General features: G+C 38.2%; 3 protein-coding genes across 3 annotated transcripts in view; all 3 read left to right on the forward strand.

The window, feature by feature from the left end:
- The first annotated feature begins 1,769 nt into the window (after positions 1-1,769).
- Positions 1,770-4,217, forward strand: LOC110273503 (protein ACCELERATED CELL DEATH 6-like). The gene is made up of 5 exons (XM_052251465.1): positions 1,770-1,786; positions 1,937-2,377; positions 2,478-2,698; positions 2,866-3,425; positions 3,595-4,217. The coding sequence occupies exons 1-5, from the start codon at positions 1,770-1,772 to the stop codon at positions 4,120-4,122; spliced, it is 1,767 nt and encodes a 588-aa protein (XP_052107425.1). The 3' UTR covers positions 4,123-4,217.
- A 2,190-nt stretch (positions 4,218-6,407) lies between these two features.
- Positions 6,408-7,196, forward strand: LOC107496820 (uncharacterized). The gene is made up of 2 exons (XM_016118150.1): positions 6,408-6,747; positions 6,877-7,196. Exons 1-2 carry the CDS (start codon positions 6,408-6,410, stop codon positions 7,194-7,196), a joined length of 660 nt encoding a protein of 219 aa, XP_015973636.1.
- A 14,350-nt stretch (positions 7,197-21,546) lies between these two features.
- Positions 21,547-23,526, forward strand: part of LOC107496821 (protein ACCELERATED CELL DEATH 6) — a 2,350-nt gene continuing 370 nt past the window's right edge. The window contains exons 1-4 of the mRNA XM_016118151.3: positions 21,547-21,727; positions 21,985-22,688; positions 22,760-23,307; positions 23,446-23,521. Coding sequence (XP_015973637.1) covers positions 21,711-21,727; positions 21,985-22,688; positions 22,760-23,307; positions 23,446-23,521 — 1,345 coding nt within the window. The 5' untranslated portion in view covers positions 21,547-21,710. The remainder of the gene's footprint in view (positions 21,728-21,984; positions 22,689-22,759; positions 23,308-23,445; positions 23,522-23,526) is intronic.

Consider the following 23,526-nt stretch of genomic DNA (forward strand, 5'->3'; position numbering starts at 1 on the left):
CCAAAAAAAAAAAAAAAAAGAAGAGAGAAGCTAGCAATCGAAAATGGCATAAAATAATTAAATAAATAACATTGGATGATGGTCGAGACTCTGGCGCCGTGCAATTGCAATTTAATTGTCTCGTGAATAATCACATCCGGATTCGAAACTTAGCTGTGGCTAAATTCTAAATAGTGTATAGGCGAGTTTCTTGACTTCAAGTAAGGTCGGATACTCTAAAAATACAACGAAAATAACCCAAATAGGAAAAAGGGAGAAAGAAATGTTTCAAAACTATGCTTAATATTTGTTCGTGCCCTTCCCTTTCAGCTACCGTTTTTCCGGCATTTAGGCTCCGTTTGGTTATATGTTTGTTTGTTGAGACATAAAATTTTAAAAGATACGGTTACACACAGATGCACATAAAAGATATGTATTTAGTGTATCTTTTTTAAGCTGTGATACTAAGACACAACTCATAAAACACATATTTTTTTAATTCTATCTCTAATCATTTTTTAAAATTACAGCTATTGTCCTTTATCTTTAACACTTGAGTTATTTTAGTTTGAGGATAAAATGGACTTTTGAATTAAATACATGTGTCTTGTGTATTATCATCAAACATGTTATAAAATTTGTGTATTTTTGTATTCATATGTATTTGTGTCTTTGTGTTTATGTCTCTATTTTTCTGAGACCACAACTAAACACTGCCTTAGTGTTTATTATAACACATTATTGTCAAAATTTGGTGATTACAGGATTCGATGGCATAGCTATTGTGGTATTGGCTGTTATTTCGTGAAATTGGTTATGACCTTAATCGCTTAATCAGTTACGTTTTTTTTTTTGTCCGGAATAATATCACAAGGAAAAAAAAAACCTGGATGAATCAATAATTAGTCATAATAAACTAAATATAAAAAAGAAGCATTACAGATTACAGTTTTGAAGTTTTAAGCATAATAATCTATTTATTATTGAGGATTAAAATACAATAAAAGTAATAAAATCAGGATAGCTTGCAGCTTGCTATTTCGGTAAAGTTTTTAAAGAGCATTGATGTCCACATTCACCTTTTATTAGCATTTTAAGTTGGACAAATAGAAATATTTTTTCGGCGCAATTTGAAAAGAACTAACTAACTAAATAACTATAATGAAAATGTTCTAATCTTGAAAAAAAAAAAAAAGAGAATGGATATGTTTGAAGATTGAACAGAACAAAATGTATGAGACTGCTTTTTTACATCATTACATGTGTTACCAAATATATGATAATCAATTAATATTGCCAATGTAATGAACCAAAGAATCAACATTAGAAATGTTCATTATACATTTTATATGATTACTTAAATTAATATAAAGGGTTAAATTTGTATTCACGGAAGAATAACTCTTGATTGAAAAATGCCAGATAGTAGGAATATATATAACATATAATGTGTTAGTGAGGAATACATATAAGACATCCTTGCATATGAATGAATCATGGACATGGAATAAAGAAAGACTAGGAAAGCTTCAGCTTGAATATGCTAAGTAAATCTCCAAGTAGTTGACTTCATTAACTTATATGTCGGTAATGCTAGTACATGTTTTTCTATTTGCAATTTGCAAAGGAAGGAACGACTTATATTAATAAATAATGCAAAAAGCATGAATCGCTAGCTTGGACAGCTATCAGAAATCACAATTCTCTTCGTAGGTTTTATGAAGCTGAGAACCAAAGGCATCAATCTATAGCGGCGTGGTAGGATTCTCAATTTGAACTGAAACCGCATCATGAACCAGCAACCAGAGTATGTTCTTCGTCTTTGGGCTGCTTTATATCTGAATTCAGAAATAGCATTTGACAGGGGCTAGTAGTTAACGAGTAACCAAAAAATTTGCATCTCTTTTGCCTTAACAAATTCACTTTGATATTACCGATGTTGTTGTTTTAATTTAAGGGCATGCGAAACAGAGGCCTCTTCTTTGCATAATGGTGTCGAAGACGAACCGGAAAGTGTCTCTGTGATTGTGAAGCATAGTGAACATGAGAGCCTGGAATTTCTTGGACAAGTGTATCACCAAGCAAGAGGGGGTGCTGCAACTACTCTCACACAAGAATCTTATTATTATTCCTTCAACATTCTGAGAGAATTCAAGACCCCTACGAGGAACACAGTGCTACATGTAGCAGCCTTGTACGGAAATGATGAGAAGGCGTATTGCGTGGCGCGTCAAGAACCTGATCTTGTAGTGTTCTTCAACGAAAACCAGGACACTCCCCTTCATGTTGCTGCAAGAGCTGGCCATTTCTCCATTATTAAAACGCTCTTGGATGCTTATTGGGTCAACTCCAACAACAATGTGGCACATTTATTGCAACTACTGAAGATGAAGAACAGGCAAGGGAACACTATGTTACACGAGGCCATCATGAGTGGTAGCAGCTGCAAAGGGACTATGATTTTCGATGTTCTTGAAGCATACACCACAACTTTACAGGATCCCTCATCTGCTTCATCAATATCACTCTCTCTCTCTCTCGCAGTCTTGTTATGAGTTCGCCTTATATGAAATCAACTATGAAGCTCGCTCGGTGCTGTACTTGGCTGTTGAATGCAAGCTCACGGAAGCTGTTTACCGAATCTTGGACAAGTGCCCGGAGAATGCCACACCAAAAGGAATATCACCCCTTGTACAGGCCATCATGGGCCGAGATAAAGGTCATTATTTAGTTAACAAAATTCACGTGCAGTTGTCTTGGTAAAAAATAAATAATTAAAAATATTAAATATTAATTTAGTTAAATATGTCAAATTATTTAATAATTCTTAATTATTAATTTTACATGAAAGCTATAATGTTTATAAATTAAAATTGTATGGAACAGAAATGTTGACAACCATAGCGGATAAGAAAGAAGAATGCATACATTTAAGGGAATGGGACGGAAGGCTTGCTCTTCATGTTGCAGCAGAGACAGGCTACCACGAAGGTGTTGTTTATTTACTTGAGAGATGCAAGCCTTGTAGCATTCGTAGGGACATACTTGGCTTCCTCCCACTTCATCTAGCAGCTCGTCATGGCCATTTGGAAGTGGTTAAAGAATTGTTGGGCTACTGTCCAGATCTCGACGAGATGCTTGATGCAGGTGGCAACAATATTCTTCACATTGCAGCAAAAGGTGGAGAGCTTAATATGGTGAACTTCATCCTTCAAACACCTCTACTTGAGAAGATGATAAACCAGAGGAATATAGAAGGAGAAACACCTTTGCATGTAGCTACATCCCATGGAGAAGCCAAGATTGTGCACGCCTTAACATGGGACAACAGGGTTGATCTTAACGTGGTTAACTCATCAAGAAAAGGGGGGCAAACACCTCTTGATATTGCAAATAGGAATTTTTATGCTGCTGCAGCGTCAAAAGTTGCACCCTTCGAAAGGCAAGTAGTAGTTCTGATCTCTACCTCTTGACATGCCTGGTTGCATCTTTAAATCATAAACTCTAAACCTTAGAAAAACTGTTGTTCTACACAGTCACTGACATGGATGGCATTAATATCTGCCGGTGCAAAAGGACCACAATTAGTTGGAACAGATAATATCTCTGTAAGAGCGGCACAAGGACACAGTAGAGTCATTGAGTGTGATCTCAACACTCATAATCACAGCTTCGGTGGCAGCATGTTTGGCTGTGCCAGGAGAGGCAGATGGCGCCGCCAATAACCTGCACAAGGCCATGTTTCACCTCTTCATCTTCTGCATCACAGTGTCTATGTTTACTTCCACTGCTGCCACTATCATACTCATCTGGGGAAGACTCGGTGTGGTTCAATTGTTGAATCTAGTTATGGTGGTGGCACTGCCGCTTCTAGGAACCGCTGTTGTTACACTTTTTCTGGCGTTCATGGCAGGTATCTACACAGTTATAAGCAAACTCACCTGGCTGGCCACAACCTTTCTGATTATAACTTGCATATTTGTGGCCATCATCTGTGTCTTGTTCTTCCTCCTTTTCCTCCCCACTTCGTGTACCGGCAAGATCTCACGCTACATTTCTTACTACCCCTTTATTTTTCTAGCATCGCTTGCTGAGAAGGAACGACAATTGCCCCTTGCTTTTGTTGCCGAACCTAAGGAGTAGAAGTCCCTGGAGACAAAGATCCATCGTATCTATCTCTCCTGGAAATACTATAAGTCATAACATAATAGAATCTTAGCTTGTTAACACGTGTTCAATTAAAGAGGCACCTCTTAGTGGGAGTTAGTAAACTGACAGTTGATTAGAATATGTATGTAATCAAAGTCTAATGGTTGAAAGGGTTCTACTTGGAAGACTAACAGAGGGTTCTGATGGTCGCGCTGTGCAACAGGAGCTTGATCTAATATTCTCCGTCAACGAATAAGGGGAATCAGTATACACCACTACTTGACAAGTGTAACATTAATAAGGGTGATTGCATTTTGTCTTTCTTGTCTGTTTAGTATGTTTGGTACTGGACTGTAAAGTTTGACACTAGTATATGATCATTACTATTTGACTTTTATTTTTATTTTTTATTAAATTGAAACCTAGCAACTCTAATTTCATCGGTTGCTCCCAACATCTTGTTGCATTACACATATCATACAAGATATAAAACTAAATCACTTATACCGTTTGACACACATTGGCTAAACAGAGCAGCAAAAAAGGGTTTACAATATGAAAGTTTCTTCTTAAATATATCTTTTCTGAAAATAAAGCTTAATATCATGGTCTGCATTATAAACTCGTATCGTATGCATATGTAACTGGAATATCTGGCATAGCCCATAGCATAGTGCATTCAAGTTCAGGGGACTCGTTTATTACATTCAGCTATGCCTGTGAGAATTATGCATTTATTACATGAAAGTGTGGAGATCTAAGAATTCAATGGTGTGGAATTATCCACTTTCTTTTTTATAATTAAATGCTGGCCAGATTTTAATAAAAATGGTGGCCCCTGGACTTTTTCTGTGGAATATAAGGTAGAAAATCTTTGGGAGTCTTTCTTGCTTCATTGTGATGAATGGTCATTGAAACTAAATAGAAATAACAACTCATCATTGAATCTTTTTTCAAAGAGCAACAGGTTGAGAATGCCCTCACCAAATGTTTCAGCTAAGAGTGAAAGTAACTTTTGGTTGTGTTCATCTTTCATGCCAAAGCAGAATATAAGTTTTGGTTGTTGCTTAATGCTTAGCTTCTTGCTTTTTTCTTACCAAATAGAATATTAACATTTCACAAGTAAAGAACAAAACAATCATCAATGATCCTACTCTGTAGTACAGTATAGAACAAATTTTGGATGATGACATATGCAATTGAAAAGAGAAACTCTTAAGAGCTTTGATGCCCGCACATTCACCTTTTATACGCATTTTAAAATGGTCGACGCAGAATATATATGACTTCTTTGGTGAAAATTTAAAGGATAGCTAACTATATACGTAAAGAATTATACTGTTCTTAACTATGACTTAAAATGATGCCATAGTTGCTTCCTGCTTTTTTAATGTGTCACAGAATAAGATTGCCCGTGAAAAGAACTAAGAATCATCATCACATCAATAACCCTATATATAGAATTAGAGATTAATTCAGGAGCATCATATCCAATCTAAGACCAAGGGAAGATATAATAGTGTTGCTGCGTGAGCTCGTAGTCTATATCATCAGAATCAGTTTAGGTTATGCTCACAATTTCGGTTTACCCTTCTATTCTCGACTGTTTTTTATTCTATTTTGTTAGGGAAAATGACTAAAATAAATTATTTGAGAGACAATTTTATCCAAATACAACTTTTGCATATTGCATACGCAAATGTAATTTTTTACTAAACTATGTAAATTGCGAGAGGGATTCCACAGATTCCAATTAAATATAAACCGCTACATCCCTCTAATGGTTTACGTTGACAACTGAAATGGCTAGAAACCGCGGCAAGGGTCGGTCTCGCAATTTCTGTGTATATGTAAAATGGGCAGCGATTTATGCTTGCACCAAAAACGCCTATATATACCAAGCAGAGGGAGTGGTGTGATGGTAGAGGGTCATTTTCACACCTTCACAAATGGATAGTGAGGAGAGTTAAGTTCACTAATAAAAAACCGGTGAGTGTTTTTATTTAGTCAACAAATACTTTGTCAGAACTAAAGACGAGTATACTGCAAAAGGCAGGGTTGTGTGGGGCCAGGTGGGTGAAAAAGGTGTTCTACAAGATTCCAATTGCAGTTGTGTCAGCTGGTGTGCAGTATGAAACATTTGTGATACGGTCGCACAAAGGATGCAGATTTTGTTTCATTGTCGGCGCAGTTTTCTGGAAGTTAGAATACACGAGCTGTCTGCCAAGTTGGAAGATGGTGTCGCCAGTTCCGGGACATCAATGCCGAATCCTCAGTCGATGACGGTGGGGGGTGCTTCTACCTCGATGCCTATCGTTGCACCTGGTTGTCTGTTGGTCGAACCTCCATCTGTTCCAGCTGGGTTAGCTAGGTCACCCAGTTTGATTTTCGGTCTTTTAGGTGGCGGTGAACCAGATCGGGTTGAAAATGTGATGCGAGAGGATGATTCGGATGATGAGCCAGATCACATATTGGGGGACAGTGATGAGGATACTTCTAGGAACCCACCAGCACGTCAGGGGCCATCCAGTTCTGGGTCACACCAACACCCGCCGCATTTCTCAACGTTGAACTTGGAAGCCGTCGCCCAGCAACCGGACATAGATCCCACTTTCGAAGGTCAAGGATTACATGAGGAAAATCCTTCTGGAGAATTTCAGATTGGCCAATTTTTTTAGACTAAGGAGGAAGCTGTGTTGAGTATTAAGGATTATAGCATCCATCATGGAGTTGAGTATCGGGTGATAGAGTCAGATCATCTGAAGTATCATGGGATATGCAAGGAGTTCGAAAACGGTTGCACGTGGATGGTTCGCATTACACTTCGACAGCGTAAAGGTAATTGGGAGGTTAGAAGGTACAATGGAACTCACACTTACTTGGCCACTTTGATTTTGAGCGACCACCGACAGCTCAATCACCATGTCATTTGTGCGAGGATCTTTCCGTTGGTTAGAGCGGATGTAGCAGTTACGATAAAGGTGTTGCAAGAAGCTACTGAGGCAACCTATGGATTCAAGCCTAGTTATAGGAAGGTGTGGATGGAAAAACAGAAGGCAGTTGCATAGATCTATGGGAATTGAGAAGAGTCCTATGCCGAAGTACCCCGTTGGATCCTTAGTGTGCAAGCCACGATGGACGGAACCATGGCATTGTTGAAGACTTCTCCAGTATGTGTAGGTGATCAGGTTGATGAATCTGCAGAGTATTTTCATCGTCTTTTTTGGACGTTCCCTACATGCATTGAGGCATTTAGACATTGCAACCCACTAGTCAGCATTGACGAGACTCATTTGTATGAGAAGTATGGTGGGACTTTGCTTCTGGCTATCACGCAATATGGAAACTCGAATATCTTTCATGTTGCTTTTGCACTTGCAGAAAGGGAGAATGCGGACTCCTGGGCTTTTTTCTTATCCCACTTGTGTCAACATGTGACCCCACAAGAAGGCATTCTGGTTATCTCTGACAGGCACAATGGCATTAAGACTGCACTGGAGGCACCTGACAGTGGTTGGCTACCACCTCATGCGTATCGAGCGTTTTGTATTCGACATGTTACAGCTAATTTTGCCCTCAGTTTCAAGGGTCAGGATGCAAGGTGACTGCTCGTGAATGTAGCATATGCCAAGACTGAGGAAGAGTTTGACTATTGGTTTGATATTATGAGGTCTGAGAATTCGGCCATGTGTGATTGGGCGAACCGAATGGAGTACGATAAGTGGACCCAGCAACAGGATGGAGGCAGATGATTCGGCCACATGACGAAAACGTATCTGAGTATGTTAATTCTGTATTGAAGGGGACACAGAATCTGCCAATTACTACATTGGTGAAGTCCACATATGAGCTTTTTGTCATCCGAAGACAGATAGCAGAGGCGTAGTTGGGATCTGGGCACCGATTTTGCCATGCGTTGGTTAACGCGATAGAGCGCAACTTGAGAGATTCGAGGTGCTTCACTGTTACTCTATTTGACAGGCATCAATTTGAGTATACTGTGGCTGAGAAGACTCCTACTGGTAACTTCTCGCTTGATACGTATCGAGTTTCCCCTCAGGGATCGCACTTGTGACTGTAGGTACTTTCAGGGTCTCCATTACCCGTGCTGCCATGCGATTGCATGCTGTGCTCAGTCCCGAATGGATTGAGCTACATACGTTCATAAAGTTTATACCATGAGTAAGATGTTCAATGTATACCGGATGGGGTTTCTGCCTCCTATTCCAGAGGGTTTCTGGCCACCTTATGACGGTCCGACTGTCGTTCTTGATCCTAACATGAGACGTGCCAGAGAAGGGTGACCGAGGTCTACCAGAATCTGTAACACCATGGATGAAGCCGATACTGGTAGGCCAAAGCGTTGTGGCCTATGCAGACACCCAGGACACACTCGTAGGAGTTGCCCTCAGCGAGGATCTGCGGCCGGAGCTGATGCATAGGTGTCATGATATTGTTGTGATTAAGTTTTATTGTTCTTTCCTTATTTGTTATGTTGTCCTGTTTTAGTGTGTTATATTGTTGGTTTGAATGTTTAGTCCATGTTGTTGATTTGGTTTTATTGTACTCTGGTTATTATTTGTGTTTCTCTATATAGTTATGATTCTCTTGAGTAAAGTTGTTGTCATTATGTTTGTAATTCTATTGAGTACAAGAAACTGACTTCATTATATCCATATATCAATGTATGATTCGGTGTCCAACTATAAATAGCGACTATCTGAGTTAGCATACCAACTATAACCTCATTGACAAAAGTACATGACTTACATAAATAAGGCATACAAAAGTTCATGAAAATAAACAAGGCACACACGGGTACATGTTTGTAAACATAAATAACCATAAATAAGGCATACAAAAGTACACGAAACTAAACATAAACAAAACAACTACTGATCCTGGTAGTCCTCATCGTCATCATGAGCGTCGTCCCCAAATGCTCTAAGGAGATGCGACCATGTACCATACCGAGCACGCCATCTCACTCTAGCTGGCCTCTGAAGCTGCTGTGCAGGAGGATCAACAAGCATGCCCACACCATATGCAGATGGAGGCGTCCCTCCCGTGCTGAACCAACTATCATACGGGCTGGCTGCAAGCTCATTTAGGTCTACATGAAACTGTGGGAGGTACTCGGTCATATGAGGCTGACTCTCTGGTGGCTAGGGATGGTATAGCAGAGTTTGAGGCCAAATCTCTGGTGGCTGCGGATGGTACGCCTGCACATATGATATCTGCTGTTGGTACCCCTGAATCTCTTATATCTGTGGGCGGTACCCCTGAACCTTTTCATCTGTGGGCGGTACCCCTGAACCTCATCCATCTGGGGGTGGTACTCCGGCATCTGAAATTGTGACATCTCTTCATCTTGCAGCAGGTTTAGATTATCTTGAAGGTGTTTTTTTTTTTTACTTGGTAGATGCAAGACTTGCAGCATTAAGAAAGATGAATCAGGGTACCTGCCAATTCATCTAACGGTAGGTTGAGGCCATGTGAAAGTGGTTAAAGAATTGTTACTATACTGTCCAGATCTGAACGAGATGCAGGATGCAAGTTTCAATAATATTCTTCACATTGTAGCTATATGTGGAAAGCTTGATGTGGTCCGCTACATCCTTCAAACTCCTCAGCTTGAAATGATGATCAATCAAAAGAATCGGTTAGGAGAGACACCTTTGCATGGGGCTACTGATTGGGGTTGTCCCAACATTGTCTATGCCTTAACAACTGACCACCGGGTTGATCTTAACGTGGCTAGCTCAAGTAAGGAAACGCATCTTGATAGTGCAATTAAAAGGTATTATGCCGGTGGGACATGGAAAACACCATCCCTTCGACAGGCAAATAATGCTAGACGACAAATATAATTTATTGTTGTTGGCCTGCAGTTAGCCAACAATAAATACCAAAAGTATGTTGCCGGATTATTGAATTAAAGGAATTGAGATAATAGCTAATAAAATGCTAGATTCTATTGACTCTTGAACTTTTCTCATTCAAATATTCGGTATTCTTAATTAGCTCACATTTCTGAATTTGCACTCACTTACATGGATTGCACTAAAATCTACTGGCCCAAAAGCACCACGTATGTCTGAATTTGGATTCAATACTTGTTTGGAACAAAGAGGTTCAAAGACAGAATGGACTCACTTAGTGTGATCTCAACACTCATAGTCACAACTTCGGTGGCAGCAGGTTTGGCCGTGCCCGGCAAGGCAGATGGCGTTGCCAATAACCTGAGCAAGATCATGTTCCACTTTTTCATCTTCTGCATCACATTATCATTGTTTACTTCCATCAGTGCCACAATCATACTCATCTGGGGAAGGTTCGAAGTGATTGAGCTGTTGACTCTTTCCATAGAGGTGGCAATGCCGCTTCTTGGACCATTTTGGTGGTAGTAATCTTTTTCTTGTACATGCTCCTTTTCCTCCCATCATCCTCTGCCTCCAAGTTCTCTTGCTTTATCTCCTACTACCCCTTTATCTTCTTAGCATCTCTAGATAAGAAGGAACCTGTAGTTGTTGGGTATATTGGTATGAGAAGATGACAAAATATTATATTTGTGTAGTGGTTTCAAGGCACAATTAGATTGCTTTTTTTAGAGAGATATTTGTCCCCACACTTAGTTGTTATAGGGTTGATGACAATACTCTCCCAGGATACAATGAAACCTAAGAATTTCTTAATTAGCAATAGTAAGAAATTCTCAACTCTCTTGAACAAAGATAATCTCTTAATAGTTGATTAAAATGTACACTTAGTACTTCAGTTTCTGAAATAGTAGACAAGGACTTATTTATACATATAGCATGTAGCAATTATGATTAGTTACGTATACAAATGGTTGTGTCTTTTATATTGCCAATAGATATAATGTTTTGAACATACACAATTTTTAAAGAGTTGTGTCCCTTTAGCCAATAGACACAATATTTTGAACATACACAATCCTTAAAAGGTTGTATCCCTTTAACAAATGGTATTAAACGGTTAGTAACCGTTTAATAATATTAATAATAATATCAATAATATTAATAATATTAATTAATCAAATTTGTAAATACCCTTCAATTCCCCACTATTTACAAAATTTAAATGCCATACAAGTATATGCATAAAGAATGTGTCACTAAGATTAAACATTCTTTTAATGTAAATTTTAAAGTTCTAACGAAGTAATAAGTGTCTAATTGATTAAACATATACTCCATATGCTAGTACAAAAAATCACACACATTACTTATACCCTCCAAGTTCAAGAGTTTACAATTTTAAGCACTTATATGGCCTTGTGCTCATCCTAGTTTCATGAATATTTACGAGAATAAAACCTCTAAAATTCTCGATTAGAGCCACACCACTCTTATATTCATATAGGTGAAATCTTTTGATAGATAATATTAACATTCCATTAAGAGTTTAAACTCACCCTCCTAATTTATTGTAAATAGCAGTAAATCCTATACCTTAGTGCTCCAATTGCTAAATAACTTGTTATTACCCATTAAACCTTGAAGCTAGTGGTCTACTAGAATAAGGTTGGGTTCCCATCATTTAGCAATAATAGGTTTTAATCCCATTTTATTAGTAGTCTCTTTGATTTTATCTCTTGACAAACCTTTAGTCAAAGGGTCTTCTAAATTTTCTTGAGATCTTACATAAGTAATGGTAATTACACCATCATCTATTAGTTGCCTCACAAACTCATGTCTCAAACTTATATGTCTAGACTTTTCATTATAAACCTTATTATATGCTCGAGACATGGTTGATTCACTATCACAAAAGATTGAAATGATTGTTGTCTGCTGTGGCCACAGCTTTATATCATATAACAAATTTCTTAACCATTCTGCTTCTTTACCTGTGGCTGATAAAGCTACAAACTCAGCCTCCATAGTAGAATGTGTAATACATGTCTTTTTTAAGTTAGAATACAAATATTTGGGACATAACCGATAGTTTACTCTGGATAGTAGCTCATCAAAACTTAAACCTAATCCCTGCAACATTTACATAATTTACTTTTTTAGGGACACAATTGAACCTGAACACAAATAGTGGGTATAATATTGAAATCGAACAAATCCAAGTAAGACCAAATTGAGAATGAATACATTCAAGTGAGAATAATTGAAAAATACAATCTAATATGTTAGTATAATTAACGACAGAATAACATTGAATCATTTTTATAAGAATTAAGCATACAAATATAACGATTTAAACTTTCAGGATACGAATAAAACTTACTCAAATATTGAGAACAAAACTGATACTTTACTCAATTAAAAATTAAGAATTTCCTACATCTTTACAAGTAAGAATTTGAGTTACATTTGAGTTATCAAGAGAGTTACATTCTTAGTGTTAGCAAGATTGTCATTGTTCTCTCATCATTAAAGAGGGGTCGTAATACTTATTTTCCCACATGTAGTGGAAACCTTTTTATCTTGTCACTTTGTCTATGATTTTTTTATTTTTTTCTTATCTATTTTGGTCCTCAAAGAATTTCGGACTAGACATTTTAGTCTCCAACTAAAATTAATTACTCGATTGGTCTCTAACAATTAATTTCGTCAGTCACTTAGGTCTTTGGCTCTAGCAACTCTAACGGAAGACAAAATGGTCCCTCACAACTCTAACAGAGGGACAAAATTATTCCCGACAACTCTAATAGGAGACAAAATGAACCCTGACCCCTTTATTCAAAAACGACACTATATTTCCCCAATTTTTATCATATCTCGCATAATTCTAACATTTATATTCTCCTTCTTCACCTTCACGGTCTTCTTTTCCATCTTTTTCTTCCTCATTTTTAGCTCCAAAATCAAGCCATGGTGTAACTGTCACGCATATGGCACCTACCTCAACATGTCATGGACCACACACTTCTTAAATCTCTGTGGCTGGTATACTCACCTCCTCTGTAGTTCATCCACCAGAAGCATCCACCTCCACGTCCTCGATAACATCATCACCTCCAACCCCGACAACGTCCACCACATCCTTAAGACCAAGTTCCACAACTACTCCAAGGGCACTCCTTTCTCCACTCTCCGGTAAGCAATATAGATTATTGGACATTAGGACATCATGAGAAGATTCTCCTTTGATATCATATGCAAATTCTCATTTGGAATGGACCCCGAGTGCTTCGTTTCTTCTTTCTCGGAGTCCAAGTTGGCAGAAAGCTTCGATCTCGCATCCAAGCTATCAGTACAATGAGCAATGTCGTCGTTGCCACTCATATGGAAATTAAAGCAATTACTGAACATTGGTTTAGAGAAGAAGCTGAAGAAAGTGATCAAAGTGGTGAACAATGTGGTCATGGAGATGATAGGGCAGAGGAGGAGAGAGATGGCAATAACGACGATGGGTTTTAACAACTTAGACTTGCTGTCTAGATTCATGGAATCCATCGAAGATGACAAGTACTTGAGAGACATAGTCATTAGTTTCCTGAATATGAATTGGTTGAGAACAAGTTAATGATTTTTCTTCTTGTGAATATTGAAGTTGCAGAGTGTGCATTGTGTAACTTGAAGTTACAGTGTTATACTGTTAGTGTTATGCGAGATATGATAAAAATTGGGAGTGTCATTTCCAAACAGAGGAAGTCAGGACCATTTTGTCCCTGTTAGAGTTTTCAGGGACTATTTTGTCCTCCGTTAGAGTTGACAGAGCAAAGGACCTAAGTGACTGACAGAGTTAATTATTAGAGACCAATCGAGTAATTAATTTTAGTTAGGAACTAAAGTATTTGGTCCGAAATTCTTTTGAGGAACAAAATGGATAAATACTCAAAAGTTTTTTATAAGTAAAAATATTATTGTGCAGGGACCCAATTAAAAGAAAAAAAGTATAGAGACCTAATTGAAAATTTCGTGAAACTATAGGAATCAATAGAGTAATTAAACCTAATTCATTTTATCTCTTTGTTTCATTGAAAACACTTTCATGTTATCAAGAGCATAGGTGATAAATCCATAGCTTCAATCATCCCTCATCAAAATCCAGCCTCTTTTTCTTCTTCTTCTTCTTCCCTTTTTTCTCAAACCTTTACTGTACTTGTTCTTGATAAATTGACTAAAAACACCTTTTGAACTTGGCAGAAGCTTGTCCTTCACGTTATCAATGCTAATGGCCTTGCTGATCATCTTTCTGTTGACAAAATTACTTCACAGTTTGAATCCAATTCTGCCAAAATAACTGGTACAAAATCAAAAGCTTACAAGGATTGGAAGCAAAAAGATGATTACCTTATGACATGGCTCCTTTCTTCTCTGGACCTCACATTCAAGAATCGAATGCTGGATTGCAAGTATGCACATCAAGCATGGACAACTATCACTGAATATTTTGCAAAGACCTCCAAGATCAAGATTCAGCAAATGAGCATCTCGAGAAGATTTGAGATATTGTTGACTCAACAGTAATGAAAAAATCAGAATCCATTACTCTTATTGAAGATGAAACACTTCTTCTTGGACATGAAGAAATGATTGAGAGGTTTAAAAAACTACTTTGGGAATGATACAAACACACAATACTCAATCATCATCTTCCCTTTCCAGACCACCAAATACCACAAATTTTGCTCTAAAAAGAGGTAGAGGAGGAAGGAATTCAAACAGAGGCAGTTTTACAAATTTTGATTCTAGACCAATTTGTCAAATTTGTGGAAGGACAGATCATACTGCATTGTCATCATGTTTTAACCGATTTGATCAACAATATCAAGCTTCTTCTTCTAATTCAAGGACTCCAACCTAATCTGGACTGTTATCATCTCCTACTACCTATCACAACCCAAGGGCTTATATGGCTGCTCCATCCACTTTCTCAGATGCAAGTTGGCTTCCTGACACAGGGCAAGCAATCATGTTACAAATGATGCACAATTTATTTTGGCGCCTTCTGAATTTCTTGGTACAGACTAACTCCTTCTAGGTAATGGATTAGGTAGTAGTATCTCTCATGTTGGATACTCATTTTTGGTGAATTTAGATTCAAAGAAACAATTTCTTTTGAACCAACTTTTACTTGTTCCTGAAATTACACAAAATTTAGTGAGTGTACACAAGTTTGCCACTGATAATGCATGCTTTTTTTAGTTTCATCCTATGTTTGTTATGTGAAATTTCAGGACACCCAAGAGATTTTTCTACAAAGAGCTCTATATAATGGGGTGTACAAATTTGATAACATTACTATCACAAAATCTGCACCTAAGAATAGTCATATATCTCCACCAAATTCTATTTCTTGTATTTCTATACCTACTGCTTATGCTTCCCAATTAGATAATTACAATTTATGGCACAAACGTTTAGGTCATTGTGCATCCAAGACTGTTGTATCTATAATGAACAAGTGTAATCTACCCATTTCCGCCGTTTCGATAAAATTTGGTGTTTCTGAACATTGTTGTCAGGCTAAAATGCACTTGTTGCCTTTTTAATTAGATGAATTCAATTTTCATGCCCTTTTAAAAATGGTTTATAGTGATATTTGGGCCTGCACCATATACATTTTATCATGGTTTCATATATTATATTTTTTTGTGGATGTTTACACTCAGTATACTTGCATTTATTTACTTCATACCAAATCACAAGCTTTTCAGGCCTTCCTTCAGTACAAAGCTGAAATGGAAACTTTCACTGGTTTAAAATTGAAACAACTGACAGATCATGGCAGGGAGTATCACTCCAATGCCTTCACTCAATATCTAACATAAGAAGGCATATCTCATTACTTCTCCTACCCTTATACTCATCAATAAAATGGGAGGACAGAGAGGAAGTATAGACATGTAACTGAAGTAGACTTGGCACTTTTGGCCATCTGGATCCTTTTAATTCACTGGGATGATGCATTTATTTTTGCAACATATATTATTATAGACTCCCTTTCCCCTAACACTAATAATCTTTCCCCGTTTGAACTTTTACATCATCATCCACCTAATAAGGAGACATTTATTATATGGATTCCGCGGACAACCAAATAAGGGTGCAACCAATTGCTAAGTAAAAATGTGGTATTGAATAAAAACAGACTAGGAAAGCTTCAACTGGAATATGATAAGTAAATTTCCAAGTGCTTGACTCCTTTATATGCCACTAATGCTGATATTAGTGAGTTATAGTTTTTGTTGTTAGTGAGTATAGAAAGACTAGGAAGCTTCAGCTTGGATATGCTAACTAAAATTTCCACGCTTCTCTGGTTGTCGTGGTACCAGTGGCTAGCGGTAGCTAGCAGTTGACCAACGAATAAGGAGGTGATAGGTGGAGTTTGGTGTTTTGTCCTTTAACCTTCTATTAAGCTGTAGGTGATGTCCCAGGTGATATGGATGTCATTTGGTCGAATAGCCTGCGGCGAGAAAGGGTGTGGCTGGCTTAATGGCATGTGAACCGAAAAAGAATTCGAAGAAGGTGGGTGTGGTCCGTTTGTGAAGGGCGTTAGCTAGTGTCTTGTGATGTAGGGCCAGCTCCAGCTTGATGGAGTTTTTCAGTGTGTTGCGTTTCAGAATCACTCCGGACAAACTGTTGCAGGTGGCTATAGTTGGAGCACTGATGTTGCAGTACGGAGAGGTTGAAGAAAGTACCTTTTTTTTCATTTTTGGAGATGGAAGAAAAGTCCAACTTGCTGCAAATAGGTTAAGTTTTTTCTTTTGTCAAAAATAATTTGGGCTTTTGGCTATTTGTGCCTGATGTGTTTTTGGTGTTAATCCCTGTTTCGAGGGTTACCTGAAACGTTGAGGTCGATCTCGGACGAGATCTTCTGGTTCGGTTGAATTTGCCGTGTCCGACTTGCCGGAGCTAAGATGCCGCCAATCTTGATCTCTGGGAGAGGGGTGGTGGTACCTGTAAGAGACTCCGATGCTTAAGTCAGTACGGGCTTTAGGCAGGTTTTTGGTAGAATTGGAGTATGAGTTATACCTGGGTGCTCTAGTGTATTTATAAAAGTGTTTTAATGACCTTCCTTGAGATAAGTTTGTTATCTTATCTTATCTTTTATGGGCAAGATCACATCTTTTGTCAGTCGCCTCATAGTAGGCGGTGGTTCTTCGTTTTGGGCTCCTTGGGCCTCTTGGGAGATCTTTCGAGCTCTCTTGTGAAGAGGTCGGCAGTGGACCAACCTTCCATAAGGTCGTCCCTTTGTCTTCGGTCGGCCTGACCATATAGCTCGGAACAGTGTATGAACAGTGCCCCTGCTTGAGCTTCGATCCTTTCATGAGGTCATGCTTGTTCTGAGCTTCGACCTTTTCATGAGGTGTGTTATTCTCTTTGGGCAAACTTTGCGTCTTTAATGCTTTTGAAACGCGAAGCATTATCGTTTTTAAATGTTGTGTCATTCTCGAGTGCATCCTTTTCTTGGGTTCATGCGAGTGCTTTTAAAGCCTTTTAATTGGCTTTTACTCCTTGTCGTTTCGTTTTTCCCTCTTTGCATTTTGTTCAAAATCTTAGCTTTCTTTCCCTTTTTCGTTTATCTGCTTCATTTCATTTTCTGGAGAACGTCTCTTTCTCTCATTTTGTTTCTTTGGTTTTGCCCCAAGTTTTCCTTCTCCTTGAAGCTTTCGAGGTGCTTGCTGGTGTGGGTCGTTCGTGACTTTGCTGCTCGTTCGTCATTGTTTCTGCTTCATCTTCTTAGGTTGGTACTTGCTTGTAGTATTTTGGATTTTTCTTGTTTGATGGAAGTTGTGATCCTTCTTTCTTGCTTCGTGTTTACTTCTGGTGGTACTGTATGCTTTCGTTTTCTTTAAAGTTTTGATCTTTCTTCTTACTGCTGTTGAAAGGCTAGGGCTTTTGATCTTCCTTGATCCTTTGCGCTTTATCTGTCTTGTGCCTGTACTGCCTCCGAAGGGTGTCCCTAGGTTGTGATGGTGATTTTGTTTTTTGCGAGCCTTGGGGCGCCCTTTGCTGTCTTGTCGCTGTTTGTTGGTTATTTCTTCATTTTTGCATTTTGGCCAAGTTGTTTGGTGGTGAGTTTTTCATTTTCTTGCTGTAGGTGTAGTGTCTATGTCTCGTAAAAATATTGTTGAAATGTCAACAAAGGTTCCTCCTGGTATGGCTGACTGGTTAGATTCTGTAGTATTGAGTTGTGTTACTGTGGCAGATCGAAAGTACTATGAAAAGTTTAAGAGATATCATAGGATATGTGGGAATAGGGAGGATGAGAAGGACTACGAGTTAGTGTCCCCCGACCACGAGGAGAGGGTCAGTTTTCCTTCGCTAAGTCGGGCAGAACGTCCATTCTTTTATGCATATGATTGCTTTTTTACCAAGTTAGGCATTACCCTTCCTTTTACTGAGTTTGAGACTGACATCCTTTGGAACTGTAATCTTGTCCCTACTCAGATTCATCCCAACTCTTGGGCTTTCATGAAAAATTTTCAGCTGTTCTGTCAGGATTTGGGTGTCCGACCTTCTCTCTATCTTTTTCTTTATTTATTTGTGCTGACCAAGCCGGGGGCGGCCAAGAAGAAAGCTTCTTGGATCTCCTTCCGGGCTACCCAGGGTAAATAGGTGTTTTCCATTTTTGATGACTCTTTCCACGACTTTAAAAATTTCTACTTCAAGGTTCGGGTTGTGGACAATGTTCACCCCTTTTTTCTGGATGAGAATAAGGAACCTACTTTTTCCCTTTGGTGGCAAGAGAACCCTGTAGTTCTTAAGTATTCGTTAGAGAGTCTTGATGAGGTAGAGTGGGCCTTTGTGGGTGTTTTGGAGGAGCATTGGGGGGAGCCTCCTCATTTGGATACGAATAAGTTTTTAGGAGATTCTGCTCTTCTCCGTTCTGAATTAGGTAGTGCCCGACTTCCTCGATTTTTACTGTCTTCGTTTGTGGTCGCCACTATGTAACTATTTTTACTGTCTTCCCAGGTCCCGCCAAAGAAGCCGGACTCAGGCCCTCAAGGTCCGACTTGGCCCTATAACTTCCAAACAATAAAAAACTCATTAACCTAAATAATTACTTTCCAAATCAAGGTTACCAGAACTGGACCGGTCAATAAACCGGTAAAATCACTAGTTCGACAGGGATTTAATTGGTTTAATTAAATAATAAAATTATTAAAAACTCAATATATAATTTCAAATATATAAATTCAATAATTTTTAACTTGATAAAATTCATAATTTCACGTAATAAATTATCCATAATTTAATATTAAAAGTTCACAAACAACTTCAAACATCAAAGTTCATAACTAAAACCAATCAAAATGCATATAGTGACAAACACATAATGTTCTACTATAAAAAAATATTAAGGTAGCATTTGTTTTGAGGTACTGAGACAGAGACTGGGAGACTGAGACTCAGTATCATATTTGTTGGTTCAGAGACTGGTACTAAAATTTCTATCTCTGTCCCCAAAATTTCAGTATTTTAGTACCTCCAAAAAGTAGAGACACATGAGGCTAAAATTTTTAGAGATAGAGACTGAAACTTTAATAACATTTTATACCTAAAATACCTTCATTTCAATTAATTAATTCCAATTTTACCTTTTGTACAAATTAAATTAGAATTTCATTCTTGTTTCAATTTCTGCCTCCCACTTTGCACCAAACAGAATACTGAGATTTATTTCAATCTCTGTCTCTTAGTCTCTGTCTCTCAGTCTCAGTCTTTCCGTCTTTGTCTCTCCACCAAATGCTACCTAATAAACAAATTTTGAACTTGCACAAAATCCTATTAAACAGATATACATAACTAGTGACTAACCTTTAGTAAAATCACAAGTATGAATTTAACAAAACTAAAGAAAAAATAAGTTTCCAACTTAACGAACCTATTCATGACCTACTAATTTTGTCATTAACACCATACTATTCTAACTCCACCAACCACCACCATACACACACATGAAAAAAGGAAGGGAAAACACACCACACAGAGAAAAAGGGTAGCAGCTCTTGATATTTGGCGAGCAGAAGTCTTCTTTAGTAGCTAAAAATGTGGTACATAAATCGTATGACAATAAGCTGCATTTTGAAGTATGTTCAAGATAAAAATTAAGCTCAAACTCTCATATTCAAACTTTCAACAACAAATCAATTAATCAATAATATGGTTCTAACTTCTGAATCCAAACTACTCTAAAAATATATCAGCAGCAAAAACTAAATTAAATCAAATTTCAAAGTCAGAATCCAAATTAAATTGAATTCAAAATCACATCAACATTCAACAAATTGAATAAATAATATTTTTTTGGGTGTTGTTCCTGTTCCATTTTCAACATCCAGCAAAAATAAATTAACCTTCAACAAAATTAACTCAGCAAAAAAATATTTAATTGAATCATTCAATTCAACCATTATTTCAGAAAATTAGTAACTCAGATTAAGCAAAATTATCAAACTCTGAATCAGAAATAAAAAGATTCAGAACCTAGAATCAGTATTATTAACAAAAGTACAAAACAAGCAATATTAATGGAAGCAGCAGTGCTTACTGGTGGCGAAAAAGGAAGGGAGGAGGAATGGGAAATGACGAGCTAATAACAACGGAGTGAGCTCGGACAGAGAGCGACAGAGAGAGAGAGAGAGAGAGAGAGAGAGAGAGTAGAAGGGTTTGGCGATGAGAAGAATGCGACGGCACCAATGGTTCCCGCCGGCGGCGACATCATCATCTACTGGAGAAGAAGAATTTGGCCATGGAGAATGGTAATGGTGGGCTGGTGGCTGGGTTTAGGTTAGGGTTAGGTTTCTGATTCTCAGAGAGATGAAAGAAACAGGTGGGGGTGGTGTGGGTTCTCCTTCTGAGAGAAACGACGCGTTGGAGCTTATATACACGAACAAGAAATCCTGAAAAAATCGGCTGGTGGTTTATCGATTAACCGTTGAATTTGACTAATTTTCAAATCGATTTTTTACAGAACGGTTTTATATCTCAACCGAATCGGTCAAGTGACTGATATTTGATTAATTCGGTCGAACTGATCGATCCGATTCAGTTTTTAAAACATTGATCCAAATTATGAAATTTACCATCCCTTATGTGGGTCAAACATGTTTTTTCATACTAACGAGCTATAACTCTTATGACATAGTCTCTCCCTTTCCATCTATAGGTTTTGGGTTCTAATCCCAGCGGTTACAACTAAAACCATCTCCTCAATGTTGCTGCAACGTGTGGTAAGTGCGTGAGGAAAAAAAAAAAAAACATGTTCTCTCATAAGAATCAAACGGCCAGGTGTTGTGCTCTTATAGGCCTATTCCTCCTCGCCGTAGCCATGACTTAAGAAAAAGTAGAGTAGACGATTAGACGGCACCATAAAAATAGATAATGCAAAAGCATGAATGCCCAGCTTAGCTTGGACAGCGCTATCAGAAAGAAAAAGTATAGTAAACAATGGTTGAGTATTGGTTACTAATAATGGAATTCAATCAGTCTCTTTTAAGAATTAGTTTAAAAGAGAGAGAGAGAGAGAGAGAGAGAGAGAGAGAGAGAGAATAGAGCACAAGGTTTTCTGAAGCTGAGAAGCAAAGGCAGCAATCTGTAACTGCGTGGTAGGATTCTCGATTTGAGCTTTTGCTGAACTGAGACCGCATCATGAGCCAGCATACACAGTAAGTTCTTCATTGGAAATAGTTTTTGATAGGGACTAGTAGAGTTATAATGCTGTTATGTAATTCCTTAAGTAGTTAATCTTAAAAACAAGAGAAGAAATATATATACAACAGAAGCAAATACTTTGCATCTGACAAATTCACTTTGATATTCTTGTTTTGATTTAAATAACAATACTCGGCTCTTTCCGGTTTTATTATTGTTTAAAAAGAAAAAAGAAAGAGTGAAGTTTGAACTATGATCACTTGACAAGCAGATCGCAGAGCTCCAGTTCCAGTTCCGCCAGTTATGATGTTAACAACGAAGTGGAATTTGTCCCTACGATTGTGAAGCATGGTGAACATGAGAAGCTGGAATTGCTTTCAGAAGTGTATCACCGAGCAAGCGGGGGTGCTGCAACACAAGCATCTTATTATTCCTCCAACATTCTGAAAGAATTCAAGACCCCTACGAAGAACACAGTGCTACATGTAGCAGCTTTCTACGGAAATGATGAGATGGTAGATCACGTGGCGCGACAAGAACCTGATCTTATAGCGTCCCTCAACGAAAACCAGGACACTCCCCTTCATGTTGCTGCAAGAGCTGGGCATTTCTCCATTATTAAAAGGCTCTTGGATGCTTATTGTCTTAATAATAATGGGGGTGAAGCAAGATTAATGGATCTCATGAAAATGAAGAACTGGCAAGGGAACATTATGCTACACGAAGCCATGATGAGCAGCACGGCGGGAACTATGATTTTCGATGTACTTGAGGAATCATCATCAATATCATTCTCACATCATTGTTATGAGTTAGCATTGGATGAAGTAAATAGGGAAGGGAAATCGGTGTTGTGCTTGGCGGTTGAGGCTAGGCTCATTGAAGCTGTTAACAGAATGTTGGACAAGTGCCCCGAGAATGCCACGCCAAAGGGATTATCACCCCTTCTAGTAGCCATCTTCAACCGGGATAAAGGTAATTAGCTACCTAATAATGTTTTGTGTATATGAAATAATAACGTTACATATGTGCGCGCATGGTGACAGATATGGTGAGCACCATATTGGGAAAGAAAGAAGAATGGATACATTTAAGGGACCCGTATGGAGGGGTTGCTCTTCATTTTGCAGCAGGTTTAGGTTACCTTGAAGGTGTTGTTCTTTTACTTGGTAGATGCAACACTTGCAGCATTGAGAAAGACGAATCAGGGTACCTGCCAATTCATCTAGCGGCTGGTCGAGGCCATGTGGAAGTGGTTAAGGAATTGTTACTATACTGTCCAGATCTGAACGAGATGCGGGATGGAAGTCTCAATAGTATTCTTCACATTGCAGCTAATAGTGGAAAGCTTGATGTGGTGCGCTACATCCTTCAAACTCCTCAGCTTGACATGATGATCAATCAAAAGAATCGGTCAGGAGAGACTCCTTTGCATGGGGCTACCGATTGGGGTCGTCCCAACATTGTCTATGCCTTAACAAGTGACCACCGGGTTGATCTTAACGTGGTTAGCTCAAGTAAGGAAACGCCTCTTGACACTGCAATTAAAAGGTATCATGCCGGTGGGAGAGGGAAAACACCATCCCTTCGACGGGTAAGTAATGCTAGTTAGCCAGCAATAAATTAGACTAAAATATGTTGTCAGCTAAAAATGCTAGATTCTACTGACTCTTGAACTTTTCTCGTTGAAATATTTGGTATTCTTAATTAACTCACATTTCTGAATTTGTAGTCGCTTACATGGATTGCACTAAAATCTGCTGGCGCAAAAGCACCACGTATGTCTGAATTTGGATTCAATACTGTGTTTGGA

Source organism: Arachis duranensis, chromosome 7, assembly GCF_000817695.3.
Source record: "Arachis duranensis cultivar V14167 chromosome 7, aradu.V14167.gnm2.J7QH, whole genome shotgun sequence".
Taxonomy (NCBI): Eukaryota; Viridiplantae; Streptophyta; class Magnoliopsida; order Fabales; family Fabaceae; genus Arachis; species Arachis duranensis.